Source organism: Pimephales promelas, chromosome 7 (genome assembly GCF_988280905.1).
Source record: "Pimephales promelas chromosome 7, fPimPro1.hap1.1, whole genome shotgun sequence".
Classification (NCBI taxonomy): domain Eukaryota; kingdom Metazoa; phylum Chordata; class Actinopteri; order Cypriniformes; family Leuciscidae; genus Pimephales; species Pimephales promelas.
In genome coordinates this window covers 24,332,482-24,355,723 of record NC_142775.1, presented here as the reverse complement: position 1 = coordinate 24,355,723, position 23,242 = coordinate 24,332,482, and the positions used below count along the sequence as shown (strand labels likewise).

The 23,242-nt window shown below is 37.9% G+C and overlaps 1 protein-coding gene across 2 annotated transcripts in view; it reads right to left on the bottom strand.

Annotated features, from left to right (window-relative positions):
• tmeff2a (transmembrane protein with EGF-like and two follistatin-like domains 2a) overlaps positions 1-23,242 on the bottom strand; it is a 64,957-nt gene that overhangs the window by 29,049 nt on the left and 12,666 nt on the right. For both annotated transcript variants that reach the window (XM_039655883.2, XM_039655882.2), the window contains exons 3-4: positions 6,948-7,077; positions 1,901-1,927 (exon numbers count right to left, since the gene is read on the bottom strand). In XM_039655883.2, the coding sequence (XP_039511817.1) occupies positions 1,901-1,927; positions 6,948-7,077 (157 nt within the window). The remainder of the gene's footprint in view (positions 1-1,900; positions 1,928-6,947; positions 7,078-23,242) is intronic.

The window sequence follows — 23,242 nt, the reverse complement described above, 5'->3', positions numbered from 1 at the left end:
TTCTCTTTATCAGCCTTCCATTTCTCTTTCCCTCTCCTTTCCTTTCTCCACATATTGCATCGATGTGTGCGGTCTCCGGTCTCTTATCACTCTTCTTTTGTCTCTCTATCCATATTTCCTCCTCTCCCCACAACATATTGTCTTCTCCACATTCACTGCATTGAATCCATTTATTTTTCTGGTCGGTAGAGAGTTATTTATTGTCCTCTACTAACATTAAGGGATTAAAGCATTTGTCTAACAAATATCTACGCATTCGTAGATACTTGGTAAATGAGAAGTTCATGATGTGCATTCATAAGCACTATTATGTCACTATTCGGGCAGAAGTTTTCTAAACCATGAACTTTTGTCATGGAACTCAAATATAAAGGTAGCTATAAACACCCATTTTTACTGTGTTAGCAAATGTTAAGTGCAATATTTTAAAGACAACATGCTGTTTGCTAAATAATTGGCTTTTATATTGTTATTGAACTGAAGCCAACATGAACTATTAGAGAAATCTTGAAAATATTGCACTAAATAATCACTTTCTGACCCACAATTAGAAAGTTGTTGAGTTTCTAGATAGATATGTAGCTTTAGCTTCAAGATATTTTGCTTTAGTCACAGTGTTCAATCACAGACATTACTATCCGGATAGGATTCAATTTCTCTAAAAACTATAAAGATAAATATAAATAATATATAAATTTACCTAACCTCCTCAGTGAAAATAATCCCACCCAAATGACATATATACCAACCAAGCTGCTGCTATTTGCAAAAAGCACAAACCACATTGAACAAACAGGAGACTGTTGGACAATTTAGACCACAATAAGCTAGCCTGGTTAAAACCAGACCATAACTGAGTTTTAGTCTGGCAAAGCGTCATAGACAAATCATTCAGAGGGGTGTCACCAACTGACGTCACGGACAGATCTAAAACCAATCAGAGTGATGAAGGAGGTGACCTATGCAGAGTGGAGGTGAAACATCTCCGGGTCTTGTTCTTTGCTCAGTTATTAACAAAAAGGAAATGGTCAAAACGCTTAAAAAAGATGCGATAGATGATTCGAACAAGTGATGTTCGACCGCGGCATCCATCTTGAGATGCTCCTCACTGCAGAACATGAAATCCAGATACAACTCCTCCCACCTTACATATACCTAAACCTACCCATATCCACCCACTAATCCCTAACCCCACCCCTAATCTCGCCCATCTCCACCCCTTAGATCTGGAACCAACCACGCCCCCCCGGATCTCGTGTACTGCAATGAGGTGCTACTGTCCATCTTTGTAATGTTTTCTACAAAATCTGCTTCAAAATCCCAGCGCTGTCATCATCGTGTAAAACCTGCCCCAACGTTTCTGATTGGTGCCTCGATTTCTACAGATTGGAAATGGGCTTAAATGAGCCAGGCTAACTTTCAAAGCAAATCTAAATTTGCACCAAGTTGTCTGGGTTTTTCCAGGGTAACAATAAGCAGCAGTATAGGGGTTACACTACTGAATTAGCGGATGTGGCCTGTTCCGTCAAGAGAGAGGAATAAAAGGGTTGACTGGAAGAGCGAGAGATTAAATCAAAGAAGAGTGACACATTTCAAGCGAAGCTAATATACAGCTAGAGCCGCAGACTGTTCTACTGTCAGTCAGACATTGCACTTTGGGGGAAAAGTGTAATAATTTTGTTTCTCTGAACAATACATGAGTGGGCGTAATTGAATCTCAGTTTCAGTGGGCGGCTTGTGGAGGAGAGCAACTGACTGCTGACAGGCTGAGAGAAAGTGAGTGCGTGTTTATGTGCATCATTTGTGGGGAAGTGTAAACAAGTGCAGAGTGATTTAATGAGCAGCAAGCACACAAATTCATGTGTCCAAATGGGAATTTTTTTTGGCTGGTTTGCCTTACCTTCATCTCCTGATCCTGAACCAGCCTCTATAAAACACAAAAAGCAGATCATTAGATCAATGTCTTCTCCAAAGTCTTTATATAATTTTAGTGAATCCACCAAGGGTCAAAATTCACACAGGTTTTACTGCATGTAAAACTAATTTAGAAAGCATTTTCTAGTTCTTTATCATTTTTATGCATGCCGTTCATAAGGCTTAATGTTAACTAAGAGACCACATAAAACAATTATATTTAAAACAAACAAACAAACAAACAAACAAACAAACAACATAAACGCTGCATGAGATGGACTGTCCATCTGTCCAGGGTGTTTTCCTGCCTACAGGTAGAAATTCTGGGATGGGCTCAAGCATCCCCGTAACATAGGACAATCCAAATGGAAAATGAAAGGATTGATGGATGGACTAAAATATGTACCATACATTATTGCTCATCTAGCTCTCTAGAGTCTGGGCATACTATTCTAATATACATTACAGATATGGCTCCATGTACTTGAACTGTGGGAAGATCAAAGGTGAAAATGTGACCCATTTGGCTTCTGTAGGCAGAAGTGGGATGCACAAATGATATAAGAGGGAGATATTACAAATGCACTCATTTTTTTATACTTTATTGCATTGCAGTCTAAATGGTTTATATGCATTGTTATGCCTATTTTTTAGCATGATTTCATACAACAAAGTGGTCAACTGTTGTTTGTAATGTGCTTTATAAAATCATTTTGATTTGATAGCAAGCTAAAACATTCAAACACACATTCACACTACAATTTACCTGTGTAGGACTATGTGTTATATCAAGCATGAATTCCATCCTTAATCCCTTAGACACAATAAAATGCTCCATTTTTCCATCAGATTAAAAAAAAGAGAGAAAATAACCTACGGAACCACATTCACACACACAGAAGTTCAAACTGATTTATTTGCCGTCCGTTTATAAATAATTGCCTGACAATTACATTCTTGAATCAAGAGACATGTCCCACACAATCTGTCTTTGATTATTTGAGAGATGCTCTCTGGCCATCTGGACATAAAACGCTCAGCTTTGGCTTTAATACAAAAAAAATAGGTCTAAACCTGTCAAAATACTTTCACCTGTACCCTATATATAACCTGTGTATACGTGTATAAAATTAGAAAATATGACTCATATTAACTGTCTAAAGCCTGGCATATAAATAAAAGTAATCAAATTATCTATTGACAATTTAGACAAATAATATGTAAATTTAACACAAATAATTAATAAATATGTTATTAAGAACATCATTAAAATCGAATTGATTTTTCAGCGGGCTGCTGTATACAGTAAACATTAAATAATGTTTTAATGATCATATTTTATTTTTTATGACTAGTCATGAAACTAATATCAAAGGTTATTACAAGGTTATAACAAGATGGTTATAACAAGTTAAACTATAGTCTACAATCAATAACTAAAGAAGTGTAATGCATAAAAATAAATCAGCAATTATAATTTTCCATCCTTGTATTCAATTCAAAATTCCTGATAGAAACCGAAGACCTAAAATACAAAAACATAAAAGCATTATACAGAACCAATGAATCTGTCCTGAAGCATTGGATCAAAAAAGTGGCAAATCTTCCACAGCCTCAAAAAATCATGAAGTTCCCTAGTACATCAAAAAGACTATTTCACAGTGTGAGGGTGGAAGTAAAGCGAGACGAACAGCCTGTTTCTCTGCACACTTCTTCCTGTGAGACTGGACTCTGCTGAGTCTGCGGGCATGAAACAATGGCAGGAGTCTTATTTAGAGTAAGAAACCTGCTTCTCATTCAGAGGTATCAGCGGGTTATGCATCTCCTCTGCCTTTGTCATTTATCAGGAAGAATGTGTGATGAGGTGACTTTGCACTTTTCCTTGGGCTCCCACGATGCCATGGGTTCAGCAAAACTTGAGCTTGTGGCTCAGAGGCAGATGGTCTCTGTCAGCAGAGACAAATGCAGCTGTGATTTAACATGCCACGGCCGCTGTTACAACACACAATTACCTATTTCAAGAACAGTACGCTTGACCGACATGGACATCATGTAACATCAGTACCAGGCACAAAGAATAATTGATAAAACAGCCTGTTGAGCTTGCAGTCCTCAGTTTATGTGAATGTTTTGAGAAAGAAATTGATATTTCTTGTAATATGAAACATGCTCCCTGCATGCAGAAAGCTACTTTAGCACTACGTGGAGTGCGATTATGCAGAAAAGCTATCTTAACCTCCATTTCTAATGTTGAAAATAAAGTGCTTACTCCTCTCTACAGTTACGCACCACTAAGCTAATGGCTAGCTGCCCAGTGCCGCACTGAAAACTCAATATAAGCACTGGCCCGTCTCCTTAATCAGTGCATTACTCACACTGATCTTACAGCAGCACAGCGGTGAACTCGCTACCATTTGTGAGGTAAATAGCCCACTTATCAATGCCAGAAAAAGAGAGAAGCATATACTAACCTCCATGATACTTCACCTAATTTGGCACTGTGTCATTGGAGCACATCAAGGACTCATTTTGGGAAACTAAGCAACACTCTAGTAGCATTAGAGTAGCCAAGTGTAATAACAGGAATAACAGGATTTCACCAAACCGAATTGGAAGTGACTGTTGGTGAATGGGAACAGCTAAGTTTAGTGACTAGTAACTTGTAGACTTTAAATATTACCTAAACTTTTAATGCTTACAATACTCTGAATTGAAGGATTGTAACCGACAAGTGCGCTTTGATGCCATTCAGTGTCATTCCACACTTGTGGAATGACATTCAGCACCATGGAGAGCGTCAAACACAGAACCAAATCTGAAGACTGACCCCAAACTCTTGATCGGTAGTGGACATATATAAATGTATCTTTGTAAAGCGGTGTAATGATTAAGCAATTGCAGTCTGACTTAACTAAAAAAACAACAAAAACTATGACAGAGGAACGCTTTAACACACGACTTTCCATGTTTACATGCCAATGACATTTAGTAAAAGAAGAGCAGCATTTAATACTACGAGTCAGACACAGATTGGAAAATATGACATACTATAAAAATTTAATATGATGTGATATGCGGCCTTTGATACTTTCTCTGAAATACTTATAACAATCAATGTTCTATTTCCTGGTGCATGAAGGTGTTCACTTTCACTTATGATATTGATGTTTGAATGAAGACAGAGGAGCCAAGTTGCAACCAGCCTTGGAGAAATAAAGAAAACAGCAGAGTGTGATACACTTCACTTGTCTCTGTAGGTCATCTTTCAGCCGCTGGATCATTTGCCAGGGAATTAGTGGAGAGGAAATCAGTGTCAAAGAGTTAGATGAGCTGGTACAAGCATCAGAACTGTGAGGCAGTCCATTTCTCTGTCTCTTTCTTCAATGCCCTCAGGGCTGAAAGTGTGAAAAACTCATCCGGCTGCGGGTATGCTATTTTGGTCTAACATAAAGCTCTTTTTGGACAGAAATCATTTAGGATTTTTTTTTGTTTTGTTTTGTTTAACCACATAATTTAATCATTGACATGATAAATCCGAATTGAACATAGTCAGAATTTCAAACATCAAACATGAAAGTCAAGACATTTATAATTTTACAAAATATATTTTGTACCTTCACAATATTACTGTTTTTACACAAATAAATGCAGCCTTGGTGAGCATTAGAGACTGCTTTCAAAAACCAAAACAAACTTTTGAATGGTTATATAAATAACCTTTAAGCAATTAAAACCCTGATCTGTATGTGGATTTCATAATAAGGATTGCAAGTCCGCAGTCACAGCATTGCAATGTATTTAAATGATCTTCATTTAGGAACTTAACTTGTCTTTGCAAAAATATATGTAATTAATTTCAATTACTCAATAGCCAAGGAAACAAAGGAAAATAAGAAACATTTACAAAGCGCCAAGCTGCTCCAGGCAATTCAGAAGACCTACTGTCCGATTTGTGTGGTTCATCTAATCAAACCATTGAAAGATATATATATATATAAAGAAAAAAATCTCAAGTTTTCTGAGACACTTTGGAAGTGCAACTGCATTTGTAGATTTATTTTCAGATTTAAGTAATTAAACCGGACTGGTCTGATGTGCACCCAATGCATGAACATAAAGAGTGAAATAAAAGCAAAAGATGACAGGAAAGTGTTCAGAGAGAGAGAGAGAGACAGCCAAACAGAGAGATGATGAGAGATGATTCAGTGGCACCATTCAAGCATGACAGAGACAAAGACTTGTTTTTTTTTTGCGGCTTGTTTCAGTAAATTTGCTTTTTACCTTATAGAGCACCTACAGACAAGTACATGCTCGAACATTCAGGAATAAATGAGAACCAACATCCTGCTGGGATTGAATTATGAATTTACCTGTATGTGTATACACAAACAGGCACACACGACGAAAAGAGAACATTTCATTCTCTGGATGCTCCATAAGCACAAATACTCGCCTCCCACACTCGCACCTCCCTAGGGATCATTTTTAGAGGTTTCAGTGTTTAGGCACTGTTTAATGGAGTCTGACTCAGCAACTCCCAGAGCACCAAACATCTGCTTTACTCTCTGCAATATACCATTAATTGACCACAGAGCACACTTTCGCTCGTATCATTTGGTTTTTGATTTGCCTTAAACGTGCAAAACCCATTCACAATCAGGAATGTAATATAAAAGGAAAATGGGGGAATGTTTATTTGAAATCATTTCTAACACCAATCCAGTCTTGAGAAACAACATTCATGCCTTAAAAAGTTCAAGATGCAGCTCACTAGGTTTTTAAAACATAGCAAAACTTTACACAAAGCATACACAGCTCTAGCCTGTTAACCTATGGGTATTGTCTGACTGAAGACATGTTTAACACAATGCAGACATGACTCTCTGTCTGTTTCAGACCACATGGATGAATACATTGAAATTCTACTCAATCTGATAACTTCAAACTCACAGTTAATAAATGTAATTGGCAAATGATTAGGCTGAGGATTAACTTTCAAGAGACATACACACCAAACCCACGGCTGAACGTACCTGCTGGACAGGATCCTTCAGAAACCACCAGGATCTCGGTTTGCTGTTTGCAGGCGTCTTTCCGCAGAAAACACTCGTTTTCATAATTTTCATTGTTGGAGCCGCACACAGGAACATAATCGTTGTTGCACTAAAAAAGAAGAAGAAAATATTTGAGAACAATATTAGATTAAGAAAACATGGGGCAAACATGGGACAAAATTCAAGTCAAAGATTACAAGCATTAGAAACAAAAAACATTTGGATAAATACAATTATATATTATACGTTTTTAGTATTATAACTATCTGATTATGTTATTTGTGTATTTTAAATAAAAGTCAATAAATAATAAAACATTCACTGAAACAAAGTATTACTATTAGGAGTAGTTTTTAAAAATATATATAATAAAATACAATTCATATTTTATGTAAGTATATCATGAAATGGAACAAAGGAGTCTTTCTTTAAGAACATGTTATATTGTATTGCAAGAATGATAATTAAGCATGAAACTGACCTACATATCTCTCACAGCTTAATTGTGACGTTTTAGCACCGCTTTATTTTGGGAGTTTAAGATGAGCTTACATGAGCGAATTAAGCTACTGTGAGCTCCGAAGGGTCGAAATACAGTCTGCCAACTTCACTGCCCACGCTCTCAAAGCAGTGGAAAAAAAAGATTACAGTGTAAGAAAATGCCAGAGAGGAATATATCACAAAATAATGTGAAACATTTGCAAATTTATGGTTTCAGGTTGTTTGGTTATAAATGGTTATACTTTTAAAGAAGAAAGGTTTGCACAATATAGACAAAAATGTTATCCTATATGCTATGCTATCTCTTTAAAACCCACTAAAGCTTCACTTCATGAGAAGCAGGTAGTTTAAAATCACTGGGTGGCCTGGTGGAAAATGAAGCTGTTCCAAACTTCACGCAGGTATTTTGGAAGAGTCTGACCAGACTGCACACACACATATGCACCTGGACACACAGAGACACACTTTGTCTGGTCAGGCAGGCAGGGTCTGTCTGGCCCCTGGGGAGGCAGGTATGTGCAGAGCTGCAGTGGCCTGTCAGCTCACATGTTGGCTGAGGGACTGTGTGGCTGGAAGCCAGCTGGTTGGCAGGGGTCACAGGAATAACTGTGCCCATCGATTCTGGAGCGGGATTTGTACTCGCTGTTTTATCGGCTGAGAAGCAATATTATGCAGGATGAGAAAGCTCTAAGCCAACACTGGCAAGAGATCATGAGAGAGTGAAGTGAAATAGGAGGAAAAAAAATAAAAAAAAATAAAGTAGGTCTACATTCGATTATACTGAATGAATAGAAATAAGTGGAACACAGAAAAAAGGAAAAAGACAGACATGAATTAATATATAGATTTTTTTGCTAAATATAGAATTTAAATTAATTTTAGAATTTAATTATATATATATATATATATATATATATATATATATTATATATACAGTATATATATATATATAATTATATTATAAAAATATGCGTGTGTGTGCATTGTGATTAAAAACACAAGAAGGTGGTTGGGGGAAGGTCTATGGATACGTAATTTTTTTTTTTTTTTACTTCTTAACTTGCCACATCTTTGCAAAGCACGTGAAACTCTGTCAAACACGTCCTTCTAGCGCATGCATAGAAAATCAATAGAAAGGTATAGTGCAGTGGAATGCACAAATAAGTTCTGTGTGAACGGTTCCTGAAGCTGTTTACACTGGACGTGCCGAAGCAAACGATCCAAATCCATTTGACCTTTGTGTCAGAAATGCAAGAGCGTGTAGGAAACCAGAAATGGAATGGGTCATCTGTTTACCATTGGTGACTTGTTGAGTTGCAAAAGAGAGTATTCAATAATTATAATGGGTCCTGTTTACTACTGAATTGTCGCTCGCATCTTGTGTAGACCCCATTACTTTGTTTGGTACCATTTTTTTGTTGGTCAAAGTCAAAGCAAATACAACCCACAACACAGGGTATTTAGTTCCCAAATGAATCAGTGATTTTGAATGAATCAGTCAAGTAAATAATTCAAAGACGCATTCAGAAAAAAACACTCACTGTAGTCAATTATTGTAAAATGTTGTGTTGTGTATGAACAATGGATGGATTGATACGACTAAACATTCATATATGGGGTTGGTGTACCGTAGTGGATAAAGATCCAGGTCGATAACCAAAAAGTTGTAGTTTTAAACATTGCAAGGGCCAATCTTTGATTTAATGCCCTTGAGCAGTGACAGATTTGTTTTCAAAAATCTCATTCAACTAAGGTCGAATGCGACTTGAGTTCTCTTTGATAAAAATAATCCACAACTAGCACACCTGAGACGGAGAGTGCTAGAAAAGACTGAGTGACAGTAAAATGCAACCGAGACACCCGAAAAGAAAAACAGTGAAATCTCAGAAGAGCAAAGCATTGAGATGATCTCGAAATAAACAGAGAAAAAAATTAGAGGAGTAGGAAGAGAGACAGTGAAATGGATATTACCCACTTTTAAACCTTTTACTTTTTTTTTGACATTTTTACAGCTTCAAGTGTTCAATCAATCTTTTGGCCTGGCATGATGCAATAGTGAGAAAGGCTGGCCAGCCCCGGGCAGCCCCCAGCATGCCCAGAGAAATGCCTGTTTTGCAGAGCCCCTGCGGTTTAGTCCTTTTAACTTTACCTCTTGAGGGGAAGGAGTGCATTAGCACTTCATCTTTGAGGAAAAAATAACTGGTGATTATGATAGAAAAGTTAATTGAAATAAATTGAGGGCAAGCAAAGAGTCTCTGACATACTAACAGTTAAATGAGCAGACAGACACTTCAGCTATAAAAAAAATAGCTTTTCACTTGCAGGTCAGAAGACTAGGATTGAAGAAGGAGCATTATGATGAATGAAAGGACCTTGAAAAAGCTGAAAAGCTCTATCATGATGATAGATATAATACACATATACCTGTCCAATTCCACTGCAGACAAAGTTTGATCATTTCAAAGTTAGCCATGATAAAAAGAGCATTAGACAAGCATTTTCTTGTTTGCAGACAAGTGAATTATGCAAACTACACAGCAGTCCCAAAATGTCTAATGTGCCGTTCACACTGGTGTTCTTGCATTTAAAAAACAAATGGACCGAAACGGGATGGAACAAATATGGAATAAAGATAATGATGACTCATCCTGCAGTATACAGATTTGTGTCCAATCAGATGAGCTCTAGAAAGAGTATGACCCAACCCCCTAAATTATAAATATCACATGCAACTAACTAGCAAGTAACAAATCATGGTTCACAACTGTGACGTATAAAACCAAAATATACAGGCTATCCGTCTGCCTCCTTATCCACCATAGGTTTCAATACAGAAGTAAGCTTTTTCCTGAGACTTCTGATTTATTATGCAGTTATAGATTAGAAAAATAACAAAGTCAATTGAACAGAAAAAAAATACATTACAAAACTGTTTTGTAACTGTGTTTTCAAAAATAAAATTAAAATAATATGAAAAATATCAGTTTAACCATATAATCCCTGGCATGCTGGGATTTATTTAATATTTGGTTTTATTCTAACCAAATATGCCATGCCTAAATTTAGAGTTTGTTTGGAAAACTGCATTTTTTAAAGAATACATTTCCTCTTTTGTAATGCATATATAGAGTATAAAAGGAAAGTGAACATGTTTGATATATTACAACTTTTGTGTATCATCTATTATTTTAATTATTTAATTAATAGGATACTTATGTTTTTCAAGAAAACAGACAGGTGCTTGTACATAACTTTCTATATTGCACATCGACAGACAGCAAGAGGTTTATCCACTTCAATTCACTGCACTTATTAACCCACCCCCTCACTAGCTGTGTGAGGGGTCCTTTCGGATTACACAGTTTATTCAATCAATACATAGCAACACACATAGGCGTCAATTCTATCACAAGTCATTTTGTACCCACCACTTTTAGAAACAAAAAAATAAAACATCCAGTTAACTAGCAGAGCATTAATTTAGTTAGCTATTAAATAAGAGTTCTAGCTTAAATTGTTTTAGCTTTGAACCCAAGCTGAGCACTCGTTGCCACGGCTATTAGTTGCATATTTGTTCTCTTGTGGTGCGCTCTTCAATTTATCCGTCATTGTGGAGACTCTATTCATTCCGGTGAAATCACTAAATAAAATGCACACATGTGTCACTGCTTGATATAGACTGTAACCAATGATGAACATATTCAGTTTTGATGAACTTCGAGCGTGGATTAGAACCCGCATCTCTGACACGCTTGGCAAAAGATCAACCACTAGACCATTTTAGAATAAGTTTGTACCCAACACTTCTAAAAAAATGCACTTCAGAAGCTCTGTCCCCAGCACATTTCAAACCAAACTGACGCCCGTGGTAACACACCGCATTGAGGGACAGGCATAGAAAGGAGCAAAAAGACCACAGAGATAAAGAAACATGTAAGTGACGAACATAAGGCCAGACAGCATGTGTTCGAAAGCAATCTAACACAATGAGCCTCCCAACAGAGGCCATACACAAACACTCAGGGTGGAGGTCGACAAATGCCTTCGCCCAAAAAAACAAAATGACTCACAACACAAATTGGCTGTTAAGTAACTTTAAGTCAAGTCAGTTTAATGGACTGGCATCTCTGTAACACCACAGGCAGGTGTATGCAGATACTGTAACAGGCAAGCACAGCTCCTATTTGCTTCAGTAGGTGATGTCTGAAATATTATTGCAAACTTTAAGAAATAATTAACCTGGTTTATAATGATTAAATGCTTTTTCGAAAATTACCTTTCATGCAGTGCATAATATAGCTGTTTGTGACTATAAAAGGTCTGCAAAGTTTTAAAGATCAGAGGAGAGGAGTGCAGAAGATGCAGAGACGCTCTTTTCAGTGCTGCAAATCTACTTTGCATGCACTTCAAAAGGATGAAGACACGCTGGGATTGATATGAAAAAACTAATGCCATCATTTCTGTTCGTATCACTGTGTATCATGAGCTGAGGAAGCCTATGGAACAGAAATTGTGATATCGTTCTGTCTCTGACTCGTGCTATAAGTGGTCGACCAATCACAACCGACTGGGCAACCTGACCAATCAGAGCAGCGTAGGCTTTCGGAAAGGAGGGGTCTACAGAGACTGAATCTTCGTACAAACCGTTTTCAGACTCAAAATTAGACAATGAGCAGTGTATATTATGAGACAATTAGTGTGTTTTTTGTTTGTTTTTTTTTTTACTTTGGATGCATGTAAACCTGTTGTAGGAGACATCCAAAACAAAATTAGGAAATTTTAATATACCATAATAGAAGCACTTTAATCAATTTGTTTATTCCTTTGTATTGAGCTGGATGTATAATTGTTTTGATTTTGTTTTAAACCTGGACTTTAATTTTATTACAAAGCCTACTTTTTCTATTTTAAGGTGTGAGAATGTGAAATATGAGAAAGGCGCTTTGCAAATAAAATATATTATTATTTAAAAAAAAAAAAAACGTTTGTCAAGATTGTTAGAATAATGTAACTTAAATTAGCTATTGTGCGATATGACAATAATGATATCATAAATTGAGCCTCTTAACCTCAAATTACACTAGCTACATCTAGTTAATGTGCATCGACTAAACAAACAAAGTGATTGACACTTTTAACTATACGGCAGTGCTCCATTAGGCATATTGGGGGTTACATTTTCTCTCAAGTGGTCCAATACTCACATACTACTTGTGCATTTTGTCTCTTTGTCTACCACAAAGATTTGACAGTGTTTCAAAGCTATTTGTGGATATGTGAGCAGGTTTGCTGGTATACAAAGTATTATATTTACAATATTTTCCCTTTGGGATCAAAGGATCTAAAACTCTTGATTATAAGGCATTTTGTGTTTTGATACCTTTCATTTGAGCCTCCCCCGGTGGTGCTGAAGTTCCTGTTTTGTCCTGCAGGGGCTGCTGTGGGGCTGTGCTCTGGCTAAAAGAGGTCTTGTTTTGCTCCAATTTTCCTCATTATCTCTTACTTATTTTGAAGCCTGTGTTTCTTCACAACATTGAAATAGTCCCTGCAAACATCACTCAGAGACACCTGTGCTACCCCCTTTTAACATTTCATTTACACTATACCTAGAATTGATGTCACACTTAATCACAGGCAGGAAGCCAACAGAAAAGTGTTGGCTGTTGCAGCATTATTAGAGTTAGTATTAGAGCTAGCAAGTGGCAGCCCATTATTTCCTTGTTTTTCACCCATCCATCAGTTTTTTTCCCCAACCCAGGCATTCATTCCCGCATCAGTCAGTCCATCTATTAGATGATCTATTCATCTATTCAGAGGCACAAATCAGCTGTTCTCTTTCTGACAAGTCAATCCATCTATGCTAGGCACTACTTGTACTGCCTGAGCTTAGACAAAGAAACTTCTCAAGCAGTAGGGCTAGACTGAACCAAGACAGGCAATTAAAGTCAGACACAGTGAGCAGCAGAAGCGATCGGTGCGGTGATAAGACTGACTGCATACTGCGTCTACAGTTCTGTACAAGGAAGCACTAACAGCACTGAAAACTACCGTATACAGTTGCTGACATGTTAAGACAACACACTCCCATAAGGAAACGGCAGTCTAGCGACTTTTATCCTCCACCACCAAAATATCACTCTTGTGCTGTATACTAAAGTAATCTGGTCCAACGTTCAGATGGTTTTGCAGGACTCCATTAGTTTACCCAGGGTTATTTAGGGTAAGAATAAAAATTGCCATCACTAAATCACTCTCATGGTGTTTGGAACCCAAACATTTTTTGATGGTGAAAAATGTCTTTTGCTACAAAGCAAATGTAATATCATAGCAGCTTTTTTGTGGCTATTTCAATGTTCTCAATGGTTGCTTCTTGTATCAACAACAGGATACAAATCATTATAGAAATATAATTAAAAAAGTGAATTCAAGTTGTCCGCTTCCAAGGTGAAAAAATAACATCCACAAGTCACGCACTTTCGTGTTTTGTATCAACACGATAATATTCAAAGGTTTAAATCTTCTAAACTGAGATGAGAATGATACTTTTTGGGAAGTTCAAGATTGTAAGCCTTGATTAAGATGGGGTGTAAAGATACACGCACAAATACTGGAGTGAGTGTTTATATGTGTTTATTGTCCAACACTGTGAGCGAACGAAACTCTGAATGTAAGGATATCCACGAAGAAGTGTGAAATTTGAGTGTCATATTTAAAACAGCGGTTTCTTGAGTGCAGATGCAAAACTCCCATATGGTCCAACAGACTGAGAAGCGCTAAAAAAGTCTTGATCTGATATAAGAAAAGCAAATGTGTGTACTTGTCTACTTTCCAGTGGGTAGACAACAGCTTGAGATGAAACAGGCATAGCGAGTTAATTATGCATTGTGGAACATGATATAACCCATTTAATTCATTAAGCATTATGTAGCATTTCTTTTCACCCTTGGGCACATTATGAGGGCTGAAACAGCACGACTCGAGAAACATGAGAGGCCATAACGATGCTCAAAGTGCACCATGAGTGAGCGGCTGTGACTGCAAACAGACATTGCTTGCACTCGCGCACACAGCTCAATCTGACATGTACAGAGACAGTCACAGACAAGAAGTCTGCCCAGTCTCTTTTTTCTCTTCCATTAAGATAACGTAAAGCCTACCGGCTGTGTATCAGTAACATCAGCTGATCCTTATCAGGAGAACAAATCTGTCAAAGATGGAGTCGAAGCCCTGAGGTACGGAGAAACAAGTCAGGACATCGTCTGTTTGAATTCCAGTGACATCCATGGTACTCCAACCACCATTTCCTTGGAAAACACAAGGCTGTCCGAACCTTGAAATCTGAAAATCTCAGATGTCACGAGTGGCATTTGCACTAAGAAGACTTACTGTTCCAGGCACTGGAACACCTGTGGTTTGTGACAAAAGACAGAGATAGCGTCTTCGAGTGGCCCTGTCAGCTGGGTCTGTGATGTGATGGATGTCTAGCACAGCGTTTGTGACAGAGTAAAAGCTCCAGGGAATGTCGACGGAAAACTGGTCCTTTCTGTCAGATCATTAGTCCCATACCAAAGGGATGAGTTGACCTTAAATCAGTGAAGGAATGTGAACGGGAGGGTCTCGCACAAGGACGAGAGGGTGAACGTTCACTCACATGCGTTTTGTTCTCTCATCACTCCAAAATGTTGCTCACTTCAGTTGAGGAACTTAGAAATGCCTAGTATAAGCTATCTGAAATTATGAATTCAAACGAAAATTACAGTTTAAGTTAAGATCAGGCAAAAACACTTTTGGTATTATGTTGATTACAACAAAATATAATTTTGACCTGTTTCTTCATAATAATAATAATAATAATAAAAAAAATGAATCAACATGAAAAAATATATTTGAACTTGATTAAAAAATAAATCTGAAAAATAATTCTGATTAATACTTTTGAAAGCATCTTATTGACTCTGTAATCCTATAGTATTTCTCACAAATAAAAAATGTATTAAAAACACACACAAAAATAAGTTTGTAACCAACAGTGCACTCTGGCAAGACACATTTTGTCTAATAAAGAGCAGGTAATGCTAATTTGCTAATTACACACGTTTTTAGGCACTAGGCAGGTAAATGTATTCGCTTTTATATACTTTAGATATTCAAACACGTTACTGTTTTTGTTAAATGCCATCAACGTATTAGCATTTCTGCTAATGGAAAGGCACAGTTTTCATTAACTGAATTTGAAAGCCCACACTTTGTTTCATTTTAAAATAACAAAGAACAAACTTTATTGTGAATAATGGATGGTAGATGCACAACAAATAATGTTCAGTGAAGCTCTGTTTATGGATCATCTGAAAATAGCAAAGATCCGAGGAATATTCCAGTTTCAACCGGGGAAAGTAAGAGAGTAACTATGTCTCAGTGCATTCGGATTCAACGCTTGCTTTCTTAAAGAAGCACATTATCTGTGACAGCTCTCAGGGACGGTGGCCAACAGGGTCATGGGAGGGAAAAAATAGAAGCAGATCAGCCACGATATCCCGGAGAGGCACAAACAAGGAAGGAAAAAAAAAAAGAATCTGGTGCATGTCTCACCAGATGATGTATTTTTTGCGCCCCCTCACACAGAGACGTGCCTGCCATTGTGTGACTGAGTGACATTCCCCATTCCCAGGATGCCCATGTGCGTGCTGTTAGCCTCTGATGAGGGTGGGGGGAGGCTATGGGGAGGGCAGAAAGGCTCATGCCTCGCTCTGCAAGCGCTTGGCAGTCTGCTCTTGATTAGAGCAACGCTCTTCCCAGCAAGGAGCTCCCGGGACCTGTCAGGGGAGACGGCTCTTCGGTAATAGCGTCTGACAGGCTGAGGAGAGCCACGCGGGGACTGATACAGATGCTGCTATCCTGAGTGGCATCAGGCTCAAGCGAATATCACCTACCTCGGTAGAATCCCCACACCACCGACTCTCCAGCTGCCAAACCACCAACCAATCTCATGTCTAGCGCATGCCAGCCGAGGGACTCGGTGTACATGGATGTATGACACATACCACATCTTACATAGTCAGGATGCTGCCAGTATAACTGCATTTTCAATCCCACCAGACTGACTTTAACAGGAAACTGGACCTAATTCCACCCTGAAATAACTTCCTTCCTGATTTTAATTGCTTCATTTTTTATATATTGGTGAAAGTTATCTCATGTGGCAGCTCATGGAGAGAAGCTATTAGGGGTGAAAGACATGAAAAAATCTTACACATAAAAAAATAAATAAATAAAAATAGTCATGATTTAAATGCATTTCTGCAAGTCATTTAAAGCAGAAGAGTGTGATTTCTACACCAACATTTCTGCACCAAACGCAATTGCCAAACCAATGATTTTTAAACAGGTTTCAAACACTACCTCCATCTTCTACGGGTAAGAAATTACACACTTTACTTTTAAACACATTTCTAAAATACTAATTTCTGACTCTGAGTTCTGACTAGAGGAACCATAATAAAATATAAAATAGCCAATAAATCCACACACCTGTGACCGCACATAAGCTGAATTCTACATTAATCATACAATAATGATTTTACGGTTATTGCAGGCATTATAAAATTAATACATTATAAAAGGAATGTTGCTTGATTCACTTTTATTGCATAACATAGACCTTTGTTTTAAATCAAAGGCCATTATGAAAAATGTTTGTTCTTTGGTAGATACACTGTAACAATGAAAATAATAATAATGGGGGGGGGGGGGGGGGGGGGCAGTCACTCATATTTTGTAAAATCATGTCGTAATAGAATTTGCTCATCAAAAAAACCACTAAAAATGTTTAAAAATACCAAAGAAAAAAATAACCAAACAATTTTCTTAACCATTAAAGTAGCAGACTGTATACTGAGAATCTATTAGATTTACTCCAGTAAAACAAAATGGTGTCATTATTGTTGTAGGTACTCATGCTGAAAAACACCATTTTACCTGTAGTGAAATAACTGTAACACAAAACGTCTCATGGCCTATTTCTCCACATAAACATGAGAAGACACTCGAATTTGCAGTTACAGGCACTCCAAGCACATTTTGGTATTGCACCTGTACAATATGATTCATTGTCATAGCCATGTAGGACTGTCTAATGGCACCAGGGAATAAAGCCCCACTTTTAATCTGTCCCCAGCCACGGTAAAGCCATGTGACGGAAGAATAAAAGGATCACAAATGCATGGAAATCTATGCAAAGAGGTCTGGCTGAAAATGGCTCTTATGATGGGCAGCCGAAGGCCCGGAGGGAAGTCGTCCACCTTCTGCTACTGTCTGCGCGCCTTGCGAGTTCATTCCCAGAGTTCACGCTAAAGGAGAACTGAAGGAGATGCAGTTTTTCATGGGTAAGTTCACTTGAGTGCTGCACCTTGGCTAGAACTCAAACTAGAAGCTGTTTGCTAAGTCAACCGATTCACATCCATCTGAAAATGGCAACACCTCAGTTATCCAATGATGGCCAGAGGGATAGTGTAACCAGAAACAGTGCTTGAGAGACGAGCCAAGCTGAGAAAAGATGCTATGATAACTGATCAGTCCAGTAAAACTGAATCAAGACCACACATCATCAACAGGCAAGGAACAATTCCATAAACTAGCTTGCAAACAAGCCAAAAAACATGGCTAAGCAATAACCCCCCATTAATGAATCACATGAGTAGGCAATGAAAGTGTACATGAATGACTGAGCACCAGAGCTTTGGATCAGAGGTGTCATAACACAATGAGTCATTCGCACGGGCATGACTGAACATGCAGAATCACAACACGATCCGTTATGGCATGATGGTACATGTCCAGATGAGGACAATCAAAGATTTGCTAGAAAGAGGGAAAAATCTGACAGAGAAAAAAAAAAAACAGTTGTTTTTCTGCTGGCTTTTTGAAATTGCATTTCTTAAATGCTGTCTTTACACAACTAGAGCACAATTTTAAAATATCAAAAAAGAGAACATTTTGTCTTCATGTTTTCACCCCAATGTTGTTATGTCAGTTGAAACATTCAAAAACATTAACATTTTTTTTTTCAAAATATCTTCACAGAAGAAATAAAGTAGATCTTTTGTAGATTTTGTAGATCTTTAATTATCTAGGATTTGCCAAAAAGAATATAATGGCACTTTTCCACTACACAGTACCAGCTCGACTCGATTCAACTCGGCTCGGCTCGCCTTTGTTTGGTTTTCCACTGTGTAAAGTTGTACCTGTTCCAGCTTTCGAGTACTTTTTTTGTACCATCTCCGATGAGGTCCTGAGCGAGCTAAGGCGAGCTAAGGCGATACTAAAATGTCATGTGAAAACAATGCCGACTGCTGATTGGTCAGAGAAAATCGTCAACATTCACTGTATCATCATTACACGCGTTAGATGGAGTATCCAGAATAACCCCACTATTTTTAAATAGTTTGGCCAGAGATAGTTACTAAACTAACTACTATTATTATGGCAACTCGGAAAAATACGCCGTGGTCAAACGAGGAGGTGCAGACTTTCCTTTGTTTGGTGGCCGAAGAGAGGATCCTGCGAGAGATTGATAGGGCAACGAGGAACGAAAGGCGCCGCTCGATAAGTCGATCCCCGAACGCCGTTCACAGAGTTCAGAAGTTCGCTTATCGAGACTATTTTCTAAGATGAGACTATTTTCTAACTATTTTCTACAAAGTTCTCAATGCTTCGTTTTGCATGTATGGACCCTCATTATGTTACTGTGTTAGTGTGGGGCTATTTTGAGCCTTGTTAGTGGTATAAACTAGCGATTTCTTTTTACTTAGTCAATGCCCCCATTGCTAGCATTATACGTTAAACAGTTTTTAGAGATAAAAATCTTTACATTCGATTTTCATGAAAACAAATCTCAGAGAACGATTGACTAGGTACCGATGTTTTATTAGACCAAAGGTTCATTGTTTGCCGGAGTTCTCCTTTAAGCTGTTAAAACTGTTTTCATCACTGATATAATGAAATATTTCTATAGCAGCAAATCTGCATATTAGAATGATTTCTGAAGGATCCTGTGACACTGAAGACTGGAGTAATGATGCTGAAAATTCAGATCACAGGAAAAAAATACAATATTTTTAAATTTATTTTAAATTATAATGTCATTTCACAATATTATTACTCTATCTTTGATCAAATAAATTCAGCCTTGTTGAGGACTGTTGTATTTCTCATTTCAAAGTCGCTTTGGATAAAAGCATCTCCAAGATGAATACCTGCAAAATAAATGTAAATGTAAAGAGACTTCTTTCAAAAATATTTAAAGAAATATTTGATAGATAGTTTATCTACTACTCCTATATAGATAAATATAAAAAACTTTCCAGCACAGTGCAAGACAAGACCAAAGTGAAAAAAATTACTAAATCCAACCCAATGATGAGCACCATGTAATATTTACTGCTTCACTTTGGCCACATTGGTTAGTGAATTTTAATTCAGCTTGGCAGAATGAATCAGATTTATAAGTGCAAAAGTGGTCCATCTTCCTTAAAGAATGGGGGGTTTCTCTTCTCAGTGGTACAGTTCACAAAGGCACACTTGAAAGTAAAATTCAACCAAACATTCAGACATAATGAATACTTAAAAAACCATTAAAGAACCAATCTTAAGTAAACATCACAGTATGAGTGATGTGCTAGGTGCCTCTGAGAGCTGGTGTGAGGTGAATAAACATCACTCAATGGACATCAAGGGCTGAATGACCTCTATTCATCGGCAGATCAAACCTTCTTCCTCTCTTCAGCAACACTGCCTCCCTGACTGAAGACTTCTCTAGGGCTTCATACCCGTCACAAGCCACTCGACTATCCTTCTTTGATGAATTATTTCACTTAATGGAATAAAGTCATGGACCATTATTAGATTTAGGCTAGCTGACGTCAGAACTTCACTTGCACACATGTGGCACACAGTCCAGGATGCCTAAATCAAGCTTATCATTTTCTTGCCGATGGCATTTAGTACCTCACTTGAAAACAAATTAAAGCAATGTGACCCACTGAGGCCAGACTCAGAATGGAGTTTGTCCTAAAAAAAGAATACCATCATGAGTCTGAAAAGTTTGAGGCCTATTTGGACCAAAAAAAGAAGAGGGGTTGGATAAACAGTTAATTTATCTCTCCAAAGAAACTAATGTTCCTTCGTGAACCGGGATAAAAATAACAGACTCATTGAGTGCCTATGTGCTCAGGGCCTTGAAGGGACTCTAATGCATTTTCATTTAGACCAAACTCAGATGTTATTAGCAACGACTCTCTCTGTCTTCATTTCACTGTGATCTTACGACCAAAGCAGATAAAGCGGGCAACTTTCTAGTAGTCCCCTTATAAATCAGTTGGACAGAAAACAGGGAAATACTAAAGGACAGTTATCATGGCATCAAAGACTTGCCTCTAAGGCTCAATCCCAATTCTCCCCTTGGCCCTACTCCTCCGTTTTGCGCGTTCACGTCTAGGGGTGTCCCGATTCTTGTTGAGATCGAGGAGTAGGGCGAAGGGGTTGGGCTACATAGCCCTCGAAACTTGATTTTTCAGATGCACACTTCAAACGGAGGGCTAAGAGAAAATTCACAGAAAATTTTTCCCTAAGGTTTTTTTTTTATTTATTTTTTTTACAAAAATTGTAAAAACAACTGTAGTAAAAAGACAAGCTCTAGGAGGATTCAAGGAATGTTATTTAACACTTTCAACTCATCATGCCCGAATGTGCCGAGCCAGAGCAGTCTGTAAGTGAGATCAGTTCAGTCTTAGAATGTTTCAGCGAGTCGTTAAGTGTATCCCCGGCATTAGGGGTGGGCGGTGTGACCAAAATTATTTTTAACGGTATCTCATTCAGATGGTAGAGTCAGAATTTGGCGTAAACAGAAGAGAACATGGATCCATCATGCCTTGTTCCCACTGTGTAGGCTGGTGGTGGAGGTGTAATGGTGTGGGGGATGTTTTCTTGGGACATTTTAGGCCCCTTAGTGCCAATTGGGCATTGTTTAAATGCCACGGCCTACCTGAGCATTGTTTCTGACCATGTCCATCCCTTTATGGCCTCCATGTACCCATCCTCTGATGGCTACTTCCAGCAGAATAATGCACCATGTCACAAAGCTCGAATCATTTCAAATTGGTTTCTTGAACATGACATTGAGTTCACTGTACTAAAATGGCCCCCACAGTCACCAGATCTCAACCCAATTGAGCATATTTGGGATCTGAAGGCGAAAGGGGGTCAAACATCAAACACAGTATTAGGGCTGGGCAAAAAAAATCGATTTTTCGATTAATCGTTTTTTAAAATGTGTTCGATTCAAAATCGATTCTCAATGGCCACGAATCGATTTTTTCCATATAAAGGGCTCGCGGACGCGGTGCTGCATCTTCTCGTCTCTCTGCACTAGGCAAGCGGCAAGCGCTGCAGCTGTCGATACACACACGCGTTTAGGAGTCGGGACATGACAGAATATTCACTTAACAATCGGGCCAGCATTGCATCGTAACCTATGATCGTAACTAACGTTTATCATTTTCACGTCTTTTTAAGTTTTACAAGCAATGTTAAACTATCCCGTGCTCGGGCACTCTCAGAGATGTCTTTCACTGCGTGCACAGTAGTGTTGTCAAAAAACTCGGTACTTCGGTACCAAGTCGGTACTAAAAAAAAAAAATGTTACGGTACCAGCTTTTCTTGGTACCGAATACCAGGTTAATCCAGTTCTAGACGCGCTGTCTGAAAGGTGCACAGTTGCGTCCTCTTCACATTGCTGATATGGCTCTCTCTCTCTGAATCCACTTGTTGACACGAAAGGAGGAAAGAGCCACATATGGAAATATTTTGGATTAGGCTAATGTCACGTTGCCATAAGATTACAAGCAAATTCGCAATTTCAAATATAGGCGCGAGGCAAGCGCGCTCATAATAAAAACTCGTTGCATAGCAACGACAGACGCCGCGTGAGAGCAAGCGCTTTGGAAAGAATAAGCACGCGCAAAAATATAATTAAAAAAACACGTGCGATATGTGAACGGCCTCTAAAGTGCTTTCGGGGTAGTTTTACGAGTACATGAGCACAGTAGTATCCAACCGACACCAGAGTACTGGTATTAGTATCGCATCCCTATTTATGTCATTTAATGTCAGTGCCAGTTCTAGGCATATTCTTGCCTTTATAACTCAGCAGTTTTAAAAAGCCTTTTCAAAATTAAATATGAATGCAGTTTTAGATTTAATAAAAGTACAGTCAAATCAAATAAAACATGTTTTTTCTCCTGTAGCCTATAGTTTGCATGCTACAATAAGATACCATTTATCAACATTAGCTACTTCACATCAACACATTGAGTGAACAATATATTTTTACAACATTAATTAATGTTTGTAAATGTTGTTTAATAGAAACACTTGATTGTTCATGTTTGTTCACTTCATTCATTGTGCATTAAATAAATGTTAACGGATTAGAACTTTACAAACAACTTTAAAAATGTGTTAGTGTATACTATTGTTTATTTTAGGTCATTTTATCTAATTTTTTTCTAAAGTGTTTATAATACAAATGTACAGTTTCCATACTTGTAACCGTGATAAACACTTAAATATATGTAAATTTTAACTAAGCTTTGGTACCGAAATTGGTACAGAGAACCGTGAATTTTTAGTGGTATTGGTACCGAATACTGAAATTTTGGTACCGTGACAACACTAGTGCACAGTAACGTTACAGCCTAAATCTGCCTCACAAACAGCTC